General features: G+C 50.7%; 1 protein-coding gene across 8 annotated transcripts in view; it reads right to left on the reverse strand.

Annotated features, from left to right (window-relative positions):
- The window catches only part of LOC149865440 (uncharacterized), a 213,443-nt gene that overhangs the window by 155,043 nt on the left and 43,861 nt on the right, over positions 1-14,539 (reverse strand). For all 8 annotated transcript variants that reach the window (XR_016441695.1, XR_016441696.1, XR_016441697.1 and 5 more), the window contains exons 11-16: positions 14,184-14,300; positions 10,767-10,913; positions 9,227-9,346; positions 7,493-7,651; positions 5,526-5,654; positions 1,594-1,743 (exon numbers count right to left, since the gene is read on the reverse strand). Coding sequence is in view for 4 of the 8 variants with exons in the window: in XM_090041526.1 (XP_089897652.1) it covers positions 1,594-1,743; positions 5,526-5,654; positions 7,493-7,651; positions 9,227-9,346; positions 10,767-10,913; positions 14,184-14,300 (822 nt within the window). In the remaining 4 variants the exon portion in view is untranslated. The remainder of the gene's footprint in view (positions 1-1,593; positions 1,744-5,525; positions 5,655-7,492; positions 7,652-9,226; positions 9,347-10,766; positions 10,914-14,183; positions 14,301-14,539) is intronic.

Raw genomic sequence — 14,539 nt, forward strand, 5'->3', positions numbered from 1 at the left:
TACATCAACACTCCTACCTGAACAAAGTGTTGACCCTACGCATGGCATACAGTAAATTCACTGTGAGTAATAATTGCAGGCATTCCTTGTCTATCTAAAGCCCCAAGACCCAAAGAAGAAGATACAAACTTGTGAACTGGAAGAACCCCAAAGTCACCCTTAAAACATTTTATCTAGAAACAGAACTTCCCTACCACATAGACATTGTTTCCCACAAGACAGGAACAACCAACGGCGTGTTTCTTTGTATACAGACTTCTCTGTGCTGCTCCTCGCCACCATATTTGAGCACCTCGGGAAAGCGAGTTAATCGCTGGACCAAACTTCCGAGGAAATCAGTAGGTGCTCCATCCATCAGTGACCTCAAATCTAGAAGGGATGTCTTGCTAGAAAGTGTGCATCGGCCTTGGCATCAACATAGGGTGAGATTTTGTGGCCTGTGTGATATGGGAGGCCAGGCTAGTCATGTTTCTAATCTATGAAACATTACTACCCCCATTCTGAAGACGGAAAAGTGAGGCAGAGGCATGAAGCATCTTGCCCAAGGTCGGACAAGGAGAACCAAGAGTGGAATCCAGAGCTCCAGAGACCCAGCCCCATGCCATATCCACAGGCCAACCTTCCTGTATGCATCTATACGCATTTGCCTCCTGCTGACTTCCTGCCCCTTGGGTAGGGGGATGGACCCAATGATCTTGCAAGGTCCCTTCCAGCCCTAATGTCTATGAAATCTCATCAGCGGCGGTGGCGGTCCCTTGGAGTCGAGGATAACATCCATCAGGCTTGATGGGTCCTCAGGTGACTGAGGAGCCTGATTCTGGATGCACATGTTGCTTTGTTTGCAACAGTGAAAATGGTGGGTAATGTTTTTAGGCTGGTCTTGGCCCCATTAGAGTAGATTTCATAGATTTCATCACAGCCTTGTGATCAACGCTCAAAGGGCGGCCAAAGGAAGCGGTGCAAAAACATGCTCAAGGTCACCCTCAAGCATGGAGGCATGGGAGGAGCAAGCTGCTGACTGTTCAGCATGGCACCACCTGGTCCACCAAAGCGCGTGCCATGTTGAGGCTCAATGGCTCGACACCGAGGTGGAACGGCAGTAGCGGAGGAAGGAGGAGACCAACCCTGAGCTGCAAATCCCACTCCCCCGCACAATCTATTCTAATGGGGCCAAGACCAGCCTAAAAACATTACCCACCGTTTTCACTGTTGCAGACAAAGCGGGTCATTAGCACTGCGCACTGTGTGCACTCACCAGTTTCTCCTACCTCCACGTGGAGGAGCTCTGGGATTGGGTGAAAACTGCCATAGGGAAGGAGCATCAAGGACAGGCCCAAACATCACAAGGTAAGCAGGGACTTGTTTTATTAACAAATTGGTTCCAAGAATAACCTTGCTAGATGCCACAGAAATCCTACATCCAATCCATGCCGCTCTACAGGACCTGGTGAATGCACTGAAACAGCGCATGTCATAGACCCACTACTGCCACCAACCAACCGGGCTGCTTCTTTAGCTTGAGCAGGAGAGGCCTCTGTTGCAGCAATGAGAGGTCATAGGCTGCCAAGAGTATGTCCAGATATCAGGACTTACCTGTCTGGTGAGTGAGAGTCACTTCATGGCCCTCAGACTTGCTGAACACGGGCCGAATGCTGACCCTGTACTGCGTGCTGGGCAGCAAGTGGTCGATGCGATAAGCAAGCACCCTGCTCCCCACATACTGGCTCTTGGCAATAGCTTGCTCTGAAAGGGAAAGAACAGTGCTGATCGTTTGCTGAGGACATTAGGGGTGTTTTCTCCAAAGGGTCCGGCCTCTCCTCATGGTACTGATGCTCCTGAGGTTTCTTTGTAATGGGAAGGACATAAATGTAAAGAAATAGGGGGTTCAGGGGTCACGCATGAGCTCAGCTAGGGGTGAAGGGAGAACATGATGAGGAAAATGGGTGTTGAATGAGGAAAAGCTTCTGGGTGGTGTGGTCTCTTCCAAACCTCGACCCAGGGCTGGTGCCAGGGGCAGAAGTCACCGATGGCATAAAGGGGGGGGTCCTCAGGCAGAGGATCTGTGCTGGACAATACCCCTAAAACACAGGGGAATACTGCCCCTACCCTACTGCCATCAGCACAGGGACAGGCAGGCCCCTCTGTCTGCCCTCCTGATAGTCCTTCAGCCTATGACAACCACACGGTAAATTTGAGCAGCCCCTGAGATAAGCCCAGAACAAGCGACATGCTGCAGAGCCCATCTCTGGACTGTGTAGGCATCAACGCCACAGTTGCCTAGTTTTTTAATGACAATGGGGTGAGAGACAGTGTTGAAGGCCTTCCTAATGTCCAGAAAGACTACATCCACTGTGACACCTGCATCCAGGCAGACCTCTGGAGCTTCCTTCCAGCCCTTCTTCTCTATGATTGTATGATGTGACCCACTAGAAATTGCAGGGCGGTGGTAAGGGAGTCAAACTGCACTGATCCTAATAAGGATCAGGTCAGGACTATCCTGTCCGTTGCTCCAAAGGTCATGGAAACTGCTGAACATGCTCAAAGCTCATTTTTCCACTCATCATCCCAAAGGCAACGTTTCCAAGCCTGAGCTGAGCTTTGTGTAACCTTGCAATGTGTGTCTTGTGGGGAGAAGGAGAGAGCTTCCCCAGCCAGGTGCTTGTCTAGTCTCCTCTTAAAGACCCCCAGGGTAGGGGAGATCACCACCTCCCTTGGAAGCCCTTTCAAGATTTTGGCAACACTCACCCTGCTGTCTAATCTAAATCTGCTCTCCGTCAGTTTATGGCCATTGTTCCTAGTAACTCCAAGGAGTGCCCTGGTAAACAGAGTATCCCCTATTCCTTGCTGCCCCCTCCCGATGAATTTGTAGACGGCCACAAGATCATCTCTCATCCTTCTTTTGCGGAGGCTGAAGAGATTCAGGTCCCTCAATCTCTCCTTGTAGGTTCTTACTTGCAGGCCCTTAACCATACAAGTAGCCCTCCCCTGAACCCTCTCGAGGTTATCCTCATCCCTCTTGAAGTGCGGTGCACAGACCTGGATGCAGTGCTCCCGTTGCGGTCTTACCAATGCTGCATAAAGGGAAAGTATCACCTCCTTTGACCTGCTCGTGATGCACCTTCTAATGCATGAAACAGTGTGGTTGGCTTTACTGATCACTTCCTTACATTGATGACTCGTGTTCATTTTGGAGTCAGCTATGACTCTGAGATCCCTTTCTGCTGCTGTGCTGCTTAGAAAGTCACCTCCCAATGTATGGAATTGGACTCCGAGACACTCAGTTCCCACTGGCTCCTGTGACTGCATCCCAGGAGACCCGGGTGCTGCTGCTCGTTACATCTGGTCACTGGTGATTCTTTTTCCATAGATGCACCACTTTGTACTTATATTTGCTAAACTGCATCCTATTCTGTTCTGCCTACTTTCCCAATTTGTCCAAATTCACCTGGATCTGCTCCCTGCCCTCCAGTGTGTTTACTTTGCCCCATAATTTGGTGTCCTCCGTGAATTTGGACAGAGTGCTTTCCATCCCCTTGGACAGTTATTTCACCTTTTCCATACAGCTATTACATCTTTCCTTATATCATCTTTTCTGCAAGCTAAACACACTTAATCTATCAACCTGTACTCATAGGGCTTTCCTTCTAACCCATTTGTCACCCATCTCTGGACAGGGGTGCTCAACTCCCAGCCAAAGCTGGCCTTCAGAGCCATGTAATCTGGCCTGAGGGTCTCCTCACAGGTCTGGAAATTTAGCAGCAGGGAATCAGTGGCAGCATTAATCACCACTCCCCTGATACCAAGTTTTCAGACCTGTGAGGAGTCCTGTGGGCCAGATAGCATGGCCCTGAGTGACAGATCAGGTGTGCAGGGGGTCAAGAAGCTGATCAGAAGCACGGGCAGTAAGAGGCCTGATCACAGCGCTTGAGACCAAGTTTCATAGTTTCGAGGGTCGGAAGGGACCTGAGCAGATCATCTAGTCTGACCCCCTGCCATGGCAGGAAAGAGTACTGGGGTCAAACGACCCCGGCAAGGTTAAGACCACCTGGGACACAATCGGGGTACGTGCGGGCATCTGATCTGGCTAGGTGTGGTGCAGGCCTGGTCTGGGCATGCAGGGCCAGATGGAAGTGATGCAGGCCTGATCTGGGCATGCAGCACGCAGGGCTGGATCCAATCCTGTCACATGCACTGGTTTTATGCCACTCATCCAATCCTTGGGGGCCAAAAGCTTGAGCGACACTGGTTTAGCTTGCCTCCCTATAGCCCCTGTCCCAACAAGACTGTAACACATCGGGGTCCCAGCGGTGGCCGTGATGCTCCCCAGTGGCTCCACAACAATGTCCCCACTCTGCCCCTAGGGTACCCTCCTGTCTTTCCTGCCACGCCTAGATGGAAATATAAATTGCTAGGGAGGCTGCTCATGAGCTTTTGCATAGCTCCGGTCCCAACCCACCCCCCCATTAGGGTCCCCGGCACCCTACTGGTCCTCACTGGTCCCAGGCCCCTGGCTGGCCTTCTGTAGTCAGCTATGCCTGGCAGGGCACCCAAAGCCTTAAGGGCTAATTGCAAATCCTCCCCTTTATCATGCCCCATGCCACATGGGTGTTACAGGTATGTTGTCCCTCTGCTGGGGCTTTGGCCTCCTTGGCTTCTGCCCCTTCAATCTTGCTAGGCCTTTTAGCCTAGGACCACTGAATTTGACCTGGCTTTGAGGCACTAGCTTCATTTGTCCCTTCCAGTCACCAGGCCCCTGGCTCCTATGTGCTTGACCCTGCCAGGGCTCAAGGTAGTCGAGTGCCCCCTGAGCACTAATGAGGCCTCTTTACTTCCCCTTCCAGCCTCACCCCAAATCACTGGTAGAAAACAGTAACATAAACACAAGCCTCTTCACTCACTATTACAGCATCCTGGGCTCAACTGTTCCTGCAGGCAGTGGGCGCAGGCAGTCAGACATCTCTGGGTGGCTCTCCTGAGCAGGAGCTCCTTCCCGTAGGGCTGCCAGGGAAAGTAACCCCCCTAAACCAGCTTCAACTGTGGGCTTATGAGCTCCTAGCGCCCTACCTACATCTGGACAGCAAACGATGGCAGTTGCCTAATTGCTCTATTATCTTGTTGCCCCAGTGACCGGCAGGTGTGGTGCCCTGCCTAGCCTGCAGCACTCCCTGGCTAAACTGCTTCTTCCCTTACAAAGACCAATGCGCCAACTTCAGCTGGACTCCATGGGTTGAGTCTAACATTGGTAGAGGCTCATGCTCTTATTTCATAGATTTCATAGACATTAGGGCTGGAAGGGACCTCGGGAGATCATCGAGTCCAGCCCCCTGCCCAAAGGGCAGGAAGTCAGCTGGAGGTTGGGTGGAGACTGCCATAGAGCCCAGAAAGCTGCATGAAAGGCCTCCCATGGCTATGAGATCTTTCAAGTGGGCTAGTGGCTCAAATGCCCTCCATCTGCACAGAGCCTTCTGTGCTCCCAGCCGATCAGTGCACCATGAAAACAGACAAAAGGACTGCTCTCTGCTCACCTCCATCTGCTCCTGTTGGGCTCCAGGTGATTTTGTATTTGGTGGCTGCAGCTGTGACACTCCACGCGAGAGAAATGGATGTGCTTGTGTAGGACGTCACCTTGAAATTGGACACGTAGCCGAGTGGAGCTGCAACAGAAAGCAACATGAGCTGGTTTCCTGATTAATGCTGCATTCAGTAAATGCCAGCACTCATCAGGCCTCTTGTTGCTAATGGCATGAGAAGCAGAGGCCATTATGGTCAGCAACTAGTCTCTCTGTGCCGCTCTCTTCCAGCCAGGGATGTCACCCTGAAGATAATCTTCCTGCAAAATCATAGCACAGATCCACAACCGGAGTAAATCAGTGTAACGCCACTGGTTCCAAGGCAGCTATGCTGATTTCCACCATTCAAGGATCTAGACTGACTGCAAGCATGCTGTAAACTATATACCATATTTTCTCATGTACAAATACACACCTTTTCCTCAAAAACCAGCTGCTGGGAAACTGAATGTGCATTATATGGAAGAAATAAGGTAAAAGCAGTTTTCCCCATTTACCAGGCAACAGAAAAATATTAAATCTGCAGCAATCCCTAGAGATTAACACAATGTGCAGGTATGGCCCCTTGGCTGCTGCTACCCAGTTACTTACTACAAGAAATGATCTTTTTTAATTCATTCTACCTTTAAAAAATAAGGTGTATATTATATTCAAGGGAGTGTGATATACAAGGAAGTATGGTACCTGGGTCATTGTTTTCTGTGATTTCTTCTTGTTTCCCAAATTAGCTTGGATTAGGTTGGGTGAGAATGTGGGTGGGAAATACCAAGAGAAACCCTGAAGTGTTGGAGACCCTGTAGGCAGCAAGGGACTGAGACCATAACAGGAGGATAGCCTCGTCTTTGGGATGAAATACAACCCCACAGTCCTGGCTAGTGCTGATCACTATCGGTTCCCATGGCTTGGTTTTTTAGGATCGAACTCTAAGTACCTTGTGCCTTCCCCTGCACACACATGGACTCATCCCCACATGTTGCCAAGATGGCTCGGGCTCATGTGCCCTGACCTTGCTGGATATTATTCCCTTGGTTCATCACTCATAGGAAGCAGCTTACCTATTTAAAGGGCTTACAAGGAAGTCTCTCCAGGATGCTGAACATCATGTCCCCCTGTTCTCTCCCTCACCTCCTGTTCCCTCCCTTCCTTGCACAAGCCTAATTGCCTGTTCCTATCCACATGGCCTCTGCCTCATGCTCTGGATCTTCACATTTGGGCTTTTGACCTCTGGCTGTTGTCTTAGCTCCTGCTTCTGGTGTTACAATCATAGAAAATGAGGGCTTGAAGGGACGTCAGGAGGTCTCATCTAGTCCAACCTCCCACTCAAAACAGGACCTTCCCCAACTAGGTCATACGAGCAAAAGTTTTGTGTAGCCGCAACTTCAAAACCTCCAAGGATGGAGACTCCACCACCTCTCTGGGTAGCCTGTTTCACCTAGTGAGAAAGTTTTTCCTAATATCTAACCTAAACTTCCCTTGCTACAACTTGAGACCATTGTTCCTCTTGACCCTTGGATCAGTGCCATAGCTACCTGCTTTATATTCTGGCTGCAGCTGTCAGACAGGACTGCCCAAACCTCAGCCCTGATACTGTGGTTTGTTTGCCGTGAATGTTTTTTCTCAGTTTCTGTAGTATGACACTACCCTGTGTTGCCAAGTTCTACTCCAGCAAGAAATGCATTTCAGCAGTGGATGGACACAGCAGTCAATGGACAGATCGGATTGCTTTGGAATGAGAGGTGTTGACTGTAAACCAAACGGTTTCCAACCACTACTGATTAGGCTATATACGCCCTCCTATAAAAAAACAAAGATTTTGTCTCAGGTGCTTTTTGTCGCTCTGGTTACTGCCAGTTCTCACAGGAGCCATCAATTCCTGGGCAGGGACGGAGGCCATGTTCCTTCAGCAGTGCTTATGTACTCACATGTTCTGGCTGAAGTTATGATCCCAGGTCCCTCCACTGAACCAAAGAGCACATAGAGGGAGATGACATACTCCGTGTCATGGGCCAGGCTTCGGAGCTCGTAGGCTGTGACGGAGCTGTTCACAACCGTCTGTCGCAATCGGTCTCGACCAAAGAATTCTGTTGAAGGGAGGAGCCAAAAGGAAGGAGGAGTCAATGGCTTTGTGGGTGGGGACAGTGGGGGGAGCCAGTGAGTCTTGTCTCCTACCTGTGAAGTGGCCTTGATAGTTCTTTGTGTTTCCTTTGAGGAAGTGGCCCCCATAGAAACATCACAGAAAACTTCTACATGGTGAGGGTTTTGTAAGGAATTCCAAGAAGCAGAAGAATTAAACACCTCAGGAAGTGCTGATTAGGGGCACCTGTACACACCACGGGTTTTAATCCTCATTAAGTTAAATAAGTTTATAAAATTTAAACTTGTTTATTTTGGAGCATTGCTCAGTGTTTGCACGCACTAGGTTTTCGAATGAATTAAGCCCGGTCTCCACCCAGTACTGCAGAAGAGCAGGATGGTCCCATGCTGTCCCCCTGCAACCTGGCACCCTCCATCCTGTACCCTGTGCCCCATGCTCTGTACCCGTGCCCATGCCACAGGTAGCTGGCAAACCGCACAAGAAAAAAAAAAAAAGCAGAAGCAATTTGAAAGCGAAAGCAATTCAAAGGGGTGAACTACAAAAAAGTTGCAGCCATCTAGTGGACAAAGAGGCTCATTGTACGTCGTTGAGTGCCTTTGCAATGAATTCATGAAAGCAATGCTTTAATTCCTAGTGAGCCAAACTAAACTACATCTGAGGAGTTTTACTTTAATGCACCAGAAAGACTTTTAAAGCGTCCAAAAATCCTGCTCGTGCAAACAGTCACTCAGTTGCAGTGCTAGAAAGGGCAAAAAACGTGCTGTGTACAAAGGCCCTCGAAGGGCTTGACCACAAACCCCAGCTTTCCAAACTTAACCAGTTTCTACCAACAACCCCCCACTCCCCCACCCCAAGCGGACAGGACTGCTTTGAGGTGGACGGAGCCAGGGCTGCCACTAACTTGCAGCATGTATAGCCTCTACATGGGAAAAGCCACTGATCACAAGCATGTGGGCTATGCCTCTGCTCAAGTGGCCCTGTTCTCAGCACCTGCATGCCTGTTTTTGTTAGGGGGACAGGGCTGGAAAAGGCTAAGGTGGGACTTCTGTGCCCCTCATATTCCCTGACCCACTCACCACTCCAGAATAAGTTAGTGCAGCCTCTGGGATACTCTAATTTATTCTCTGGGATCCTGAGAAACACTGGAAAGGCCTAGTGCAGCACACTGACCTCATCTCTGGTACTGGGCACTGACTCTAATATGGATGCAGAAACCTGGCACAAGCCCATCCTGGCTGGAGAGAGGCCTCTTATACAGGGGCCAGCTGTAAGACACACACTTAAAGGGCCCATATCTGGTGCCAAGGCAGAATCCCATGGTTCTTTATGTAGACCCAGAGTTAGGCCAAGAGCTTGCAAGGTAAGAGTCCCTGGTGTCAATGCAATGCTCAGGGGATGTGGGCATATCAGCAGGGCACCAGCTTTCCCGGTATCTGCAGTGCCTTGGCTCAATGTGCCTGCAGTGTCAGCTCTCATGCTGCAGTGGTGCTGGGAGACGAGTGGGCCAGGGGGGAATTGTGTGAGATACAGATTAGATTATCTCTGCATTTGTGTCTCTCACCTGGAGTTGGACCCCAAGCCACTCGGTACCCACTGGCTCCCGTGACTGCATCCCAGGAGACCCAGGCACTGTTGATCGTTATATCGTCCACTTTCAGAGCCTGGACAGAACTTGATGGCACTGTGAGAGACAGATCCAGGCAACATCAGGCAACAAGCCCAAGGCACCACCAGAGGAAAGCCTCCCATTGACTTCACAGGGCTGCGTGTCAGGCCCCAAGTGACGCACAAACAGCTGCAATGCACCAGGTGGTTGCATGCATGAGATGAGAGGGGGAAAGCCACACCTGGGGGATATTAGTTATGAGATGACTGTGACTGACCCGGACAAAGAGGAGCACAGGTAAGCCTGGATTCAGGCTTGTGTAGAAGACAACAGAATACTAAACAACCACAATACAATCAACCACGAGTCCCATCAACTCCAAACTGTCTCATGGTGTGCTGTTAATTCAGAAGCATCCTAGGACTTCTATAAGTCTTTGTCATCCACATCTCCACTTCCCATCCATATTGAATTAAAATCAATGCACTTCAGTGTGTGGAGCAATTACCTCCGAGGTGCAGTGTCTTTAAGCTGTATTGTATTTCCAGTCGTGTAAATTAAAAAATGCACAGTGCACATTATTCAGCGGTGATTGCTAGCAGATGATTGCCTTCAGGTCATTTGGATTGCAATGCACCAACATGGGAGGGTGGTTCATACACAATAGTATGGGTACGAATAGTAGGGAACAGGCCATTTCTTGGGAGACCGGGTGATCTCACAACCACCCTGGGGTTGGTCCCAATAAATGTAGTTGTGGTTGGCCATTCTCCTGCTTTCAGGTTTCATGCCAACAAGCAGTGCCCTGATAGTCACACCCATGGATCTCACAAAAGACAGCTACTAACATCATGCCAGTTTTTTTTTCTGATGGAAACTGAAGCTTGGGGAGGTGAAGTGACTTGTGGGAGACCACGAATGAATCACATTTCCTGGGTTCCTGCTCCCACCATGATCTAAGGTAGGGAGTGCCAGGATCATGCTGGCTTCCTTCAACAGACACTTGTTCTCCATCCCAAGTTACTCCGCTATGGGTCACACCAGCTCTACTCATCCTCCCTCCCTCCCAGGCCCCAATCCCTCTGGATCCCCCATCACCCTTCCTTTCAGCTAGATATGACATGTCGGACTTCTCTACCCTATCTCCATGCCACACGTGGGAATGAAACCACGAGCCAGGCCTCATCCGCCCTCTCTTGACCCACACATGCCAAATCCCGGAAAGGAGGGACTTGGCACTACTGTGAGCATGTTGCACGAGGAAGGCCTGCAGCATTATTCAGAAGAGCATTATCATGCAGAACAGCACAGGGGCCTTCACTCAAGGCCACTAAGAGGAGCTATATCACCCCTTTGCAACGTGCTGGCGTAAGCGTTCAAGGATACCGCCTGGCATAGCCTGGAGACCGTGTAGGCAAACCTTCCCCCATCTGCTCCCCTCCACTCATTCTTCTAAGCTCATCCCCTTATCACTTGCCTGCTGTGGGGTACTTACAGGTGGTTGCCTTTCTGCTCACCACAGGCCCCTCGATGTCCCCGAAGACGGGGTTGATGGTGACAGTGTACTCTGTGCCAGGCTGCAGCCCCTGGATCATGTAGTAGGTGTAAGTGGCATCCAGGTTCACATTATGGACACTGCCTTCTGAAGGGAAGAGAGACAGGGGGTGGAGTATATGGGAGTCAAGCTTTAGGGGCGGTCATCAGGGTCCCTCCTCCATGCTTATGGCCCCTAAAATACAACAGGACGTCACCCACTCCCCCCCCGAACAGCATACGCTGATGGTCATCCATATTACACCAACCTGAGCGTGCGATCAGGTCAACCCACAAAGGGTGAGCATAGGAGAAGGATGTGCTTGTGACTGAGGTACTGGGTTGGGACCCAGGAGATCTGCCACAGGCTCTCTGTGGGACTGGAGGTCTCTCCCCTGCCTCAGCTGCACCTTTGTAAAATGGGGGAAATAGCATTTCTTTGCTCCGTTTGCCTATGTAGGTTGTAAGATCTGCTGGGAAGGGACTCTATTTACGGGGCCTAGCCCAACAGGCGTGGTCTGGCTTGGGGCCATGAGGTGGGACGGTAAATACCAGCAATGGCACATAACAGCTTGATAGACCTAGTCTGGTCTACCCTGCTGGTCTACCATAAACCCCCCGTGGGTCTTTGAGACATTACAGCAGGGCTCCTCAACCTTTTTAGACTCAAGGCACAAGGCTCACGGCACTCCCTGTTGAGGATCGCTGTGCTGCAAAGACCAACCCGGTACAAACAGCCTAGATCAGCTAACTAAATACAAGGGCTCTGGGGGACTTTGCAGCCATAAAGGGGAAAACGATTCGGCGTGTCTAGGGGGCTGCCTGTGCGCTAAGCACTATTCAACATGTAATCAGCTCCCAATGTTAAGTGCAAGAGCTGGGGAGAAACAGAAGTGCTTAGAGATGAAGCCATTTCCCCACGGTCACCGAAGGACCGCAAGTGGCAGAGCCGGGATTAAGAAGCCGCTACCCTAAGACTTCAGACCGGTGTTCACTCTGCCAGGAGAGGTGGGGTCTTGTACCACCTCGGGAAAGACCTGGGCTTTGCTCCTAGTCCTGGGATTTTCTTCCCCTGGACTGATGAGGAGGTCAAATGCTTCATGCCTGCTGGAAGATGGGGTTCGTTCAGGTGGTCGGAAAGGGTCCCAGGGGGAGGGAAGAGCTCTCAGCGGGCTCCTGTCTCATCTCATTTTGCTGGCAAGATGGTTCCCATGACACGAAGCTGAGGAAGGGTCTTGGGCAGGACAAGAAGGGGTCAGCCATTACTTCAGGGAATAAGAAAAAACCACACGCCCCTCTCTCCTAAGCATCCCCAGAGTGACAAGATATGTAATCCCACAGGCAGCCATCCAGTCATGCCTGGAAGGGCCTTGTCCATCCCGGTGGGTCTCCCCCCTGCTGCGGATATAAACCAAGGGCTGCTATTTTTCTGTCCATCACTGGGGGGTGCCACGTCCCCATTTTCCATGCAGCTAGCGCTACAGACTCCCTTCCCCCCTCCCAACCCTCCTCCATCCACATTCTCGCCACATCCGCAGCTAATTTATTTTTATCTATTCTCCGTCTTGGAACACGGAAAAGAAAAATCAGCCCTGTCCTGGGAGACGCACTGACTGGGGAGAGCGTTTCAGGGTAGAAGCGGAGGGGATCGTGCCTCTGAAACCCTTCTGTGAGCAGGGTGGGGGGCTGATCTCGAGGTGTCATGCCCAGTCATGTTCTTCATGGGGAGGGGAGTGTTTCTGACCCACGCCAGGAAATGCCCCCGGTCCTTTCTGGGAGGCTGCTACCAACTTGTGAGTCCGGGCATCTAGGAGGCTTTGCAATGTATTGCTATTACTTGCACAGACAGGTTGCACAAACACACCCCCTCTAGCTAGCAACGCTATTGAGGACCTACAACACCTGGGTGAGCACTTCTGACTCTCTCCAGCAGAGAGCAATGGTGGTACACACATATTGCATTAGTCACATACACGCATGCACATGCATGCGCACGCACACACAGAGGTCCTTATAAGATTTCCCCCCATGCTACAAAGAAGCAGGGAGCAATAGTGCTGCCAGCAGCCGGGACCTGGCAGGGCCACGATTCAGAGTGGCCATTCGGGGCCATACCACGAGGGGGGAAGACGGCGTACGCACGAACGGGAACAGCTCCATGTCACCCTGACCGCTGCATCTGCAGTCTGCATAATTTCGACAAAGCTCATCTAATGCCTCAATAGAAATCAAACCCTGGAGTCCTGAAGCTAAAGGAGAAACTACAGTAATCCTCCCATCAGCACCCTTTTTTTTTTTTTTTGCTGCCTCTTCTCTTCTAGGTGAGGTGATGAAAAACCAAGCAACAGCCCATCGGGTAGGAACACAGCATATGTGAAAGCAAATGATTAGTAGTATTACTAGTTGCATTGCAGCTGGCCCCAGAATTACGAGTCACTGATCTGTGCCCGGTTGCACAAGGTGCTGTACAAATACAGAGGAAAAAAGACAGTCCCTATCCCACACCAATGACAAAAAGCAAGCGCTCGCCCCATATCCAGCCAAATGATATGGGAGCCAAGCAAGGGGACTGGATAAGCACCTGGCATTTGGGCTGCCTGTTTCCATTTTGGAAGATCCACCCAGGTCCAGCTTATTGTAATGAACCCCAAAAGCACCTTCCTCTCTGAGATACTACAGTGCTCTCCAGCCGTTGCTAAATTACACCCACACTGACTAAGTTGGGTATTATCTGTATTGTACATGCTGGGCACGTCTACAAGTTCATTAATGTGCCTTAATTACTGTGCATTTAGTTTAGTATTTCTTTAATGAATTACTAACGCGATGCACAGCAACTAGAGTTATTGTGCAGCAGTGTCGGCATGCAGGTTTTCTGTCACTCTGATGCACATTAGCCTAATAACGCTGCGCGGTAGGCTATCAGCACCCCTGTGCTACTGTGCAGCGTTGTCAAGCTAATGCGCAGTAAGCGTCTCATGTAGATGCACTGGCTGAGAAGCTCGAGGGCAGGGAAGGAGACCTTACTCAGGGTCACACAGGGAGTCTGTGACAGTGCTGGGTTCAGGTTCTGTATCCTGTAATTTTGGCATGAAAAAAATCTTGCCTTCATCTCAGACAGGGAATAATCCAATGCTCCCCCACCATGGAAAGCCCCACAGGGCAGGGAAAGGATCCTTCCTGTAATTCGGGTCAGGTTTGGCTGGTTTAGGGGATCAGGGGATGAAACAGAGACATTGCTGGAGGCTAGTAGAGGAAACGGAGCCCTGTTGAGAGCAATGAGGACAAAAGCAAGCGGCAAGGGGAAAGGAGGGAGCAAGTCGCTGCTAGATCACCATGAATAAAACTCCCACCCTGCCCCTGCGTCCCGATGCTGTACCTGTGGACACCCAAGTGAGCCTGTAACCAGAAGCCCCTCGGACCGGCGTCCACCTGGCCTGGAGGGTGTTGGTGGTTTCATTCTGGACCAAGACGCTTCGCGTAGGCAGGAACCTCACTGGAAGATTTCAAGGGGACAAACCTCTTAGCAAAGTGCCTTTGCAACCCATGCACCCGGTGACTTTCCAGGCACTGCTGGCTGCCTCTCATTGACTTTGGCACGTCAATCGGGGGGGGGGGGTGAGAGATTTCTAAACATCCTATCATAGCCTGTCAGCCTTAACGCAGCTAATAAAAGGCTGTTGTCTACCCGTCACTCCCAGCCAGAGAGGCAACAAAGCAAACTGCTGTGACCAC

The sequence above is a fragment of the Crocodylus siamensis genome, chromosome 4 (assembly GCF_052110815.1).
Source record: "Crocodylus siamensis isolate JL-2025a chromosome 4, ASM5211081v1, whole genome shotgun sequence".
Lineage (NCBI taxonomy): Eukaryota > Metazoa > Chordata > Crocodylia > Crocodylidae > Crocodylus > Crocodylus siamensis.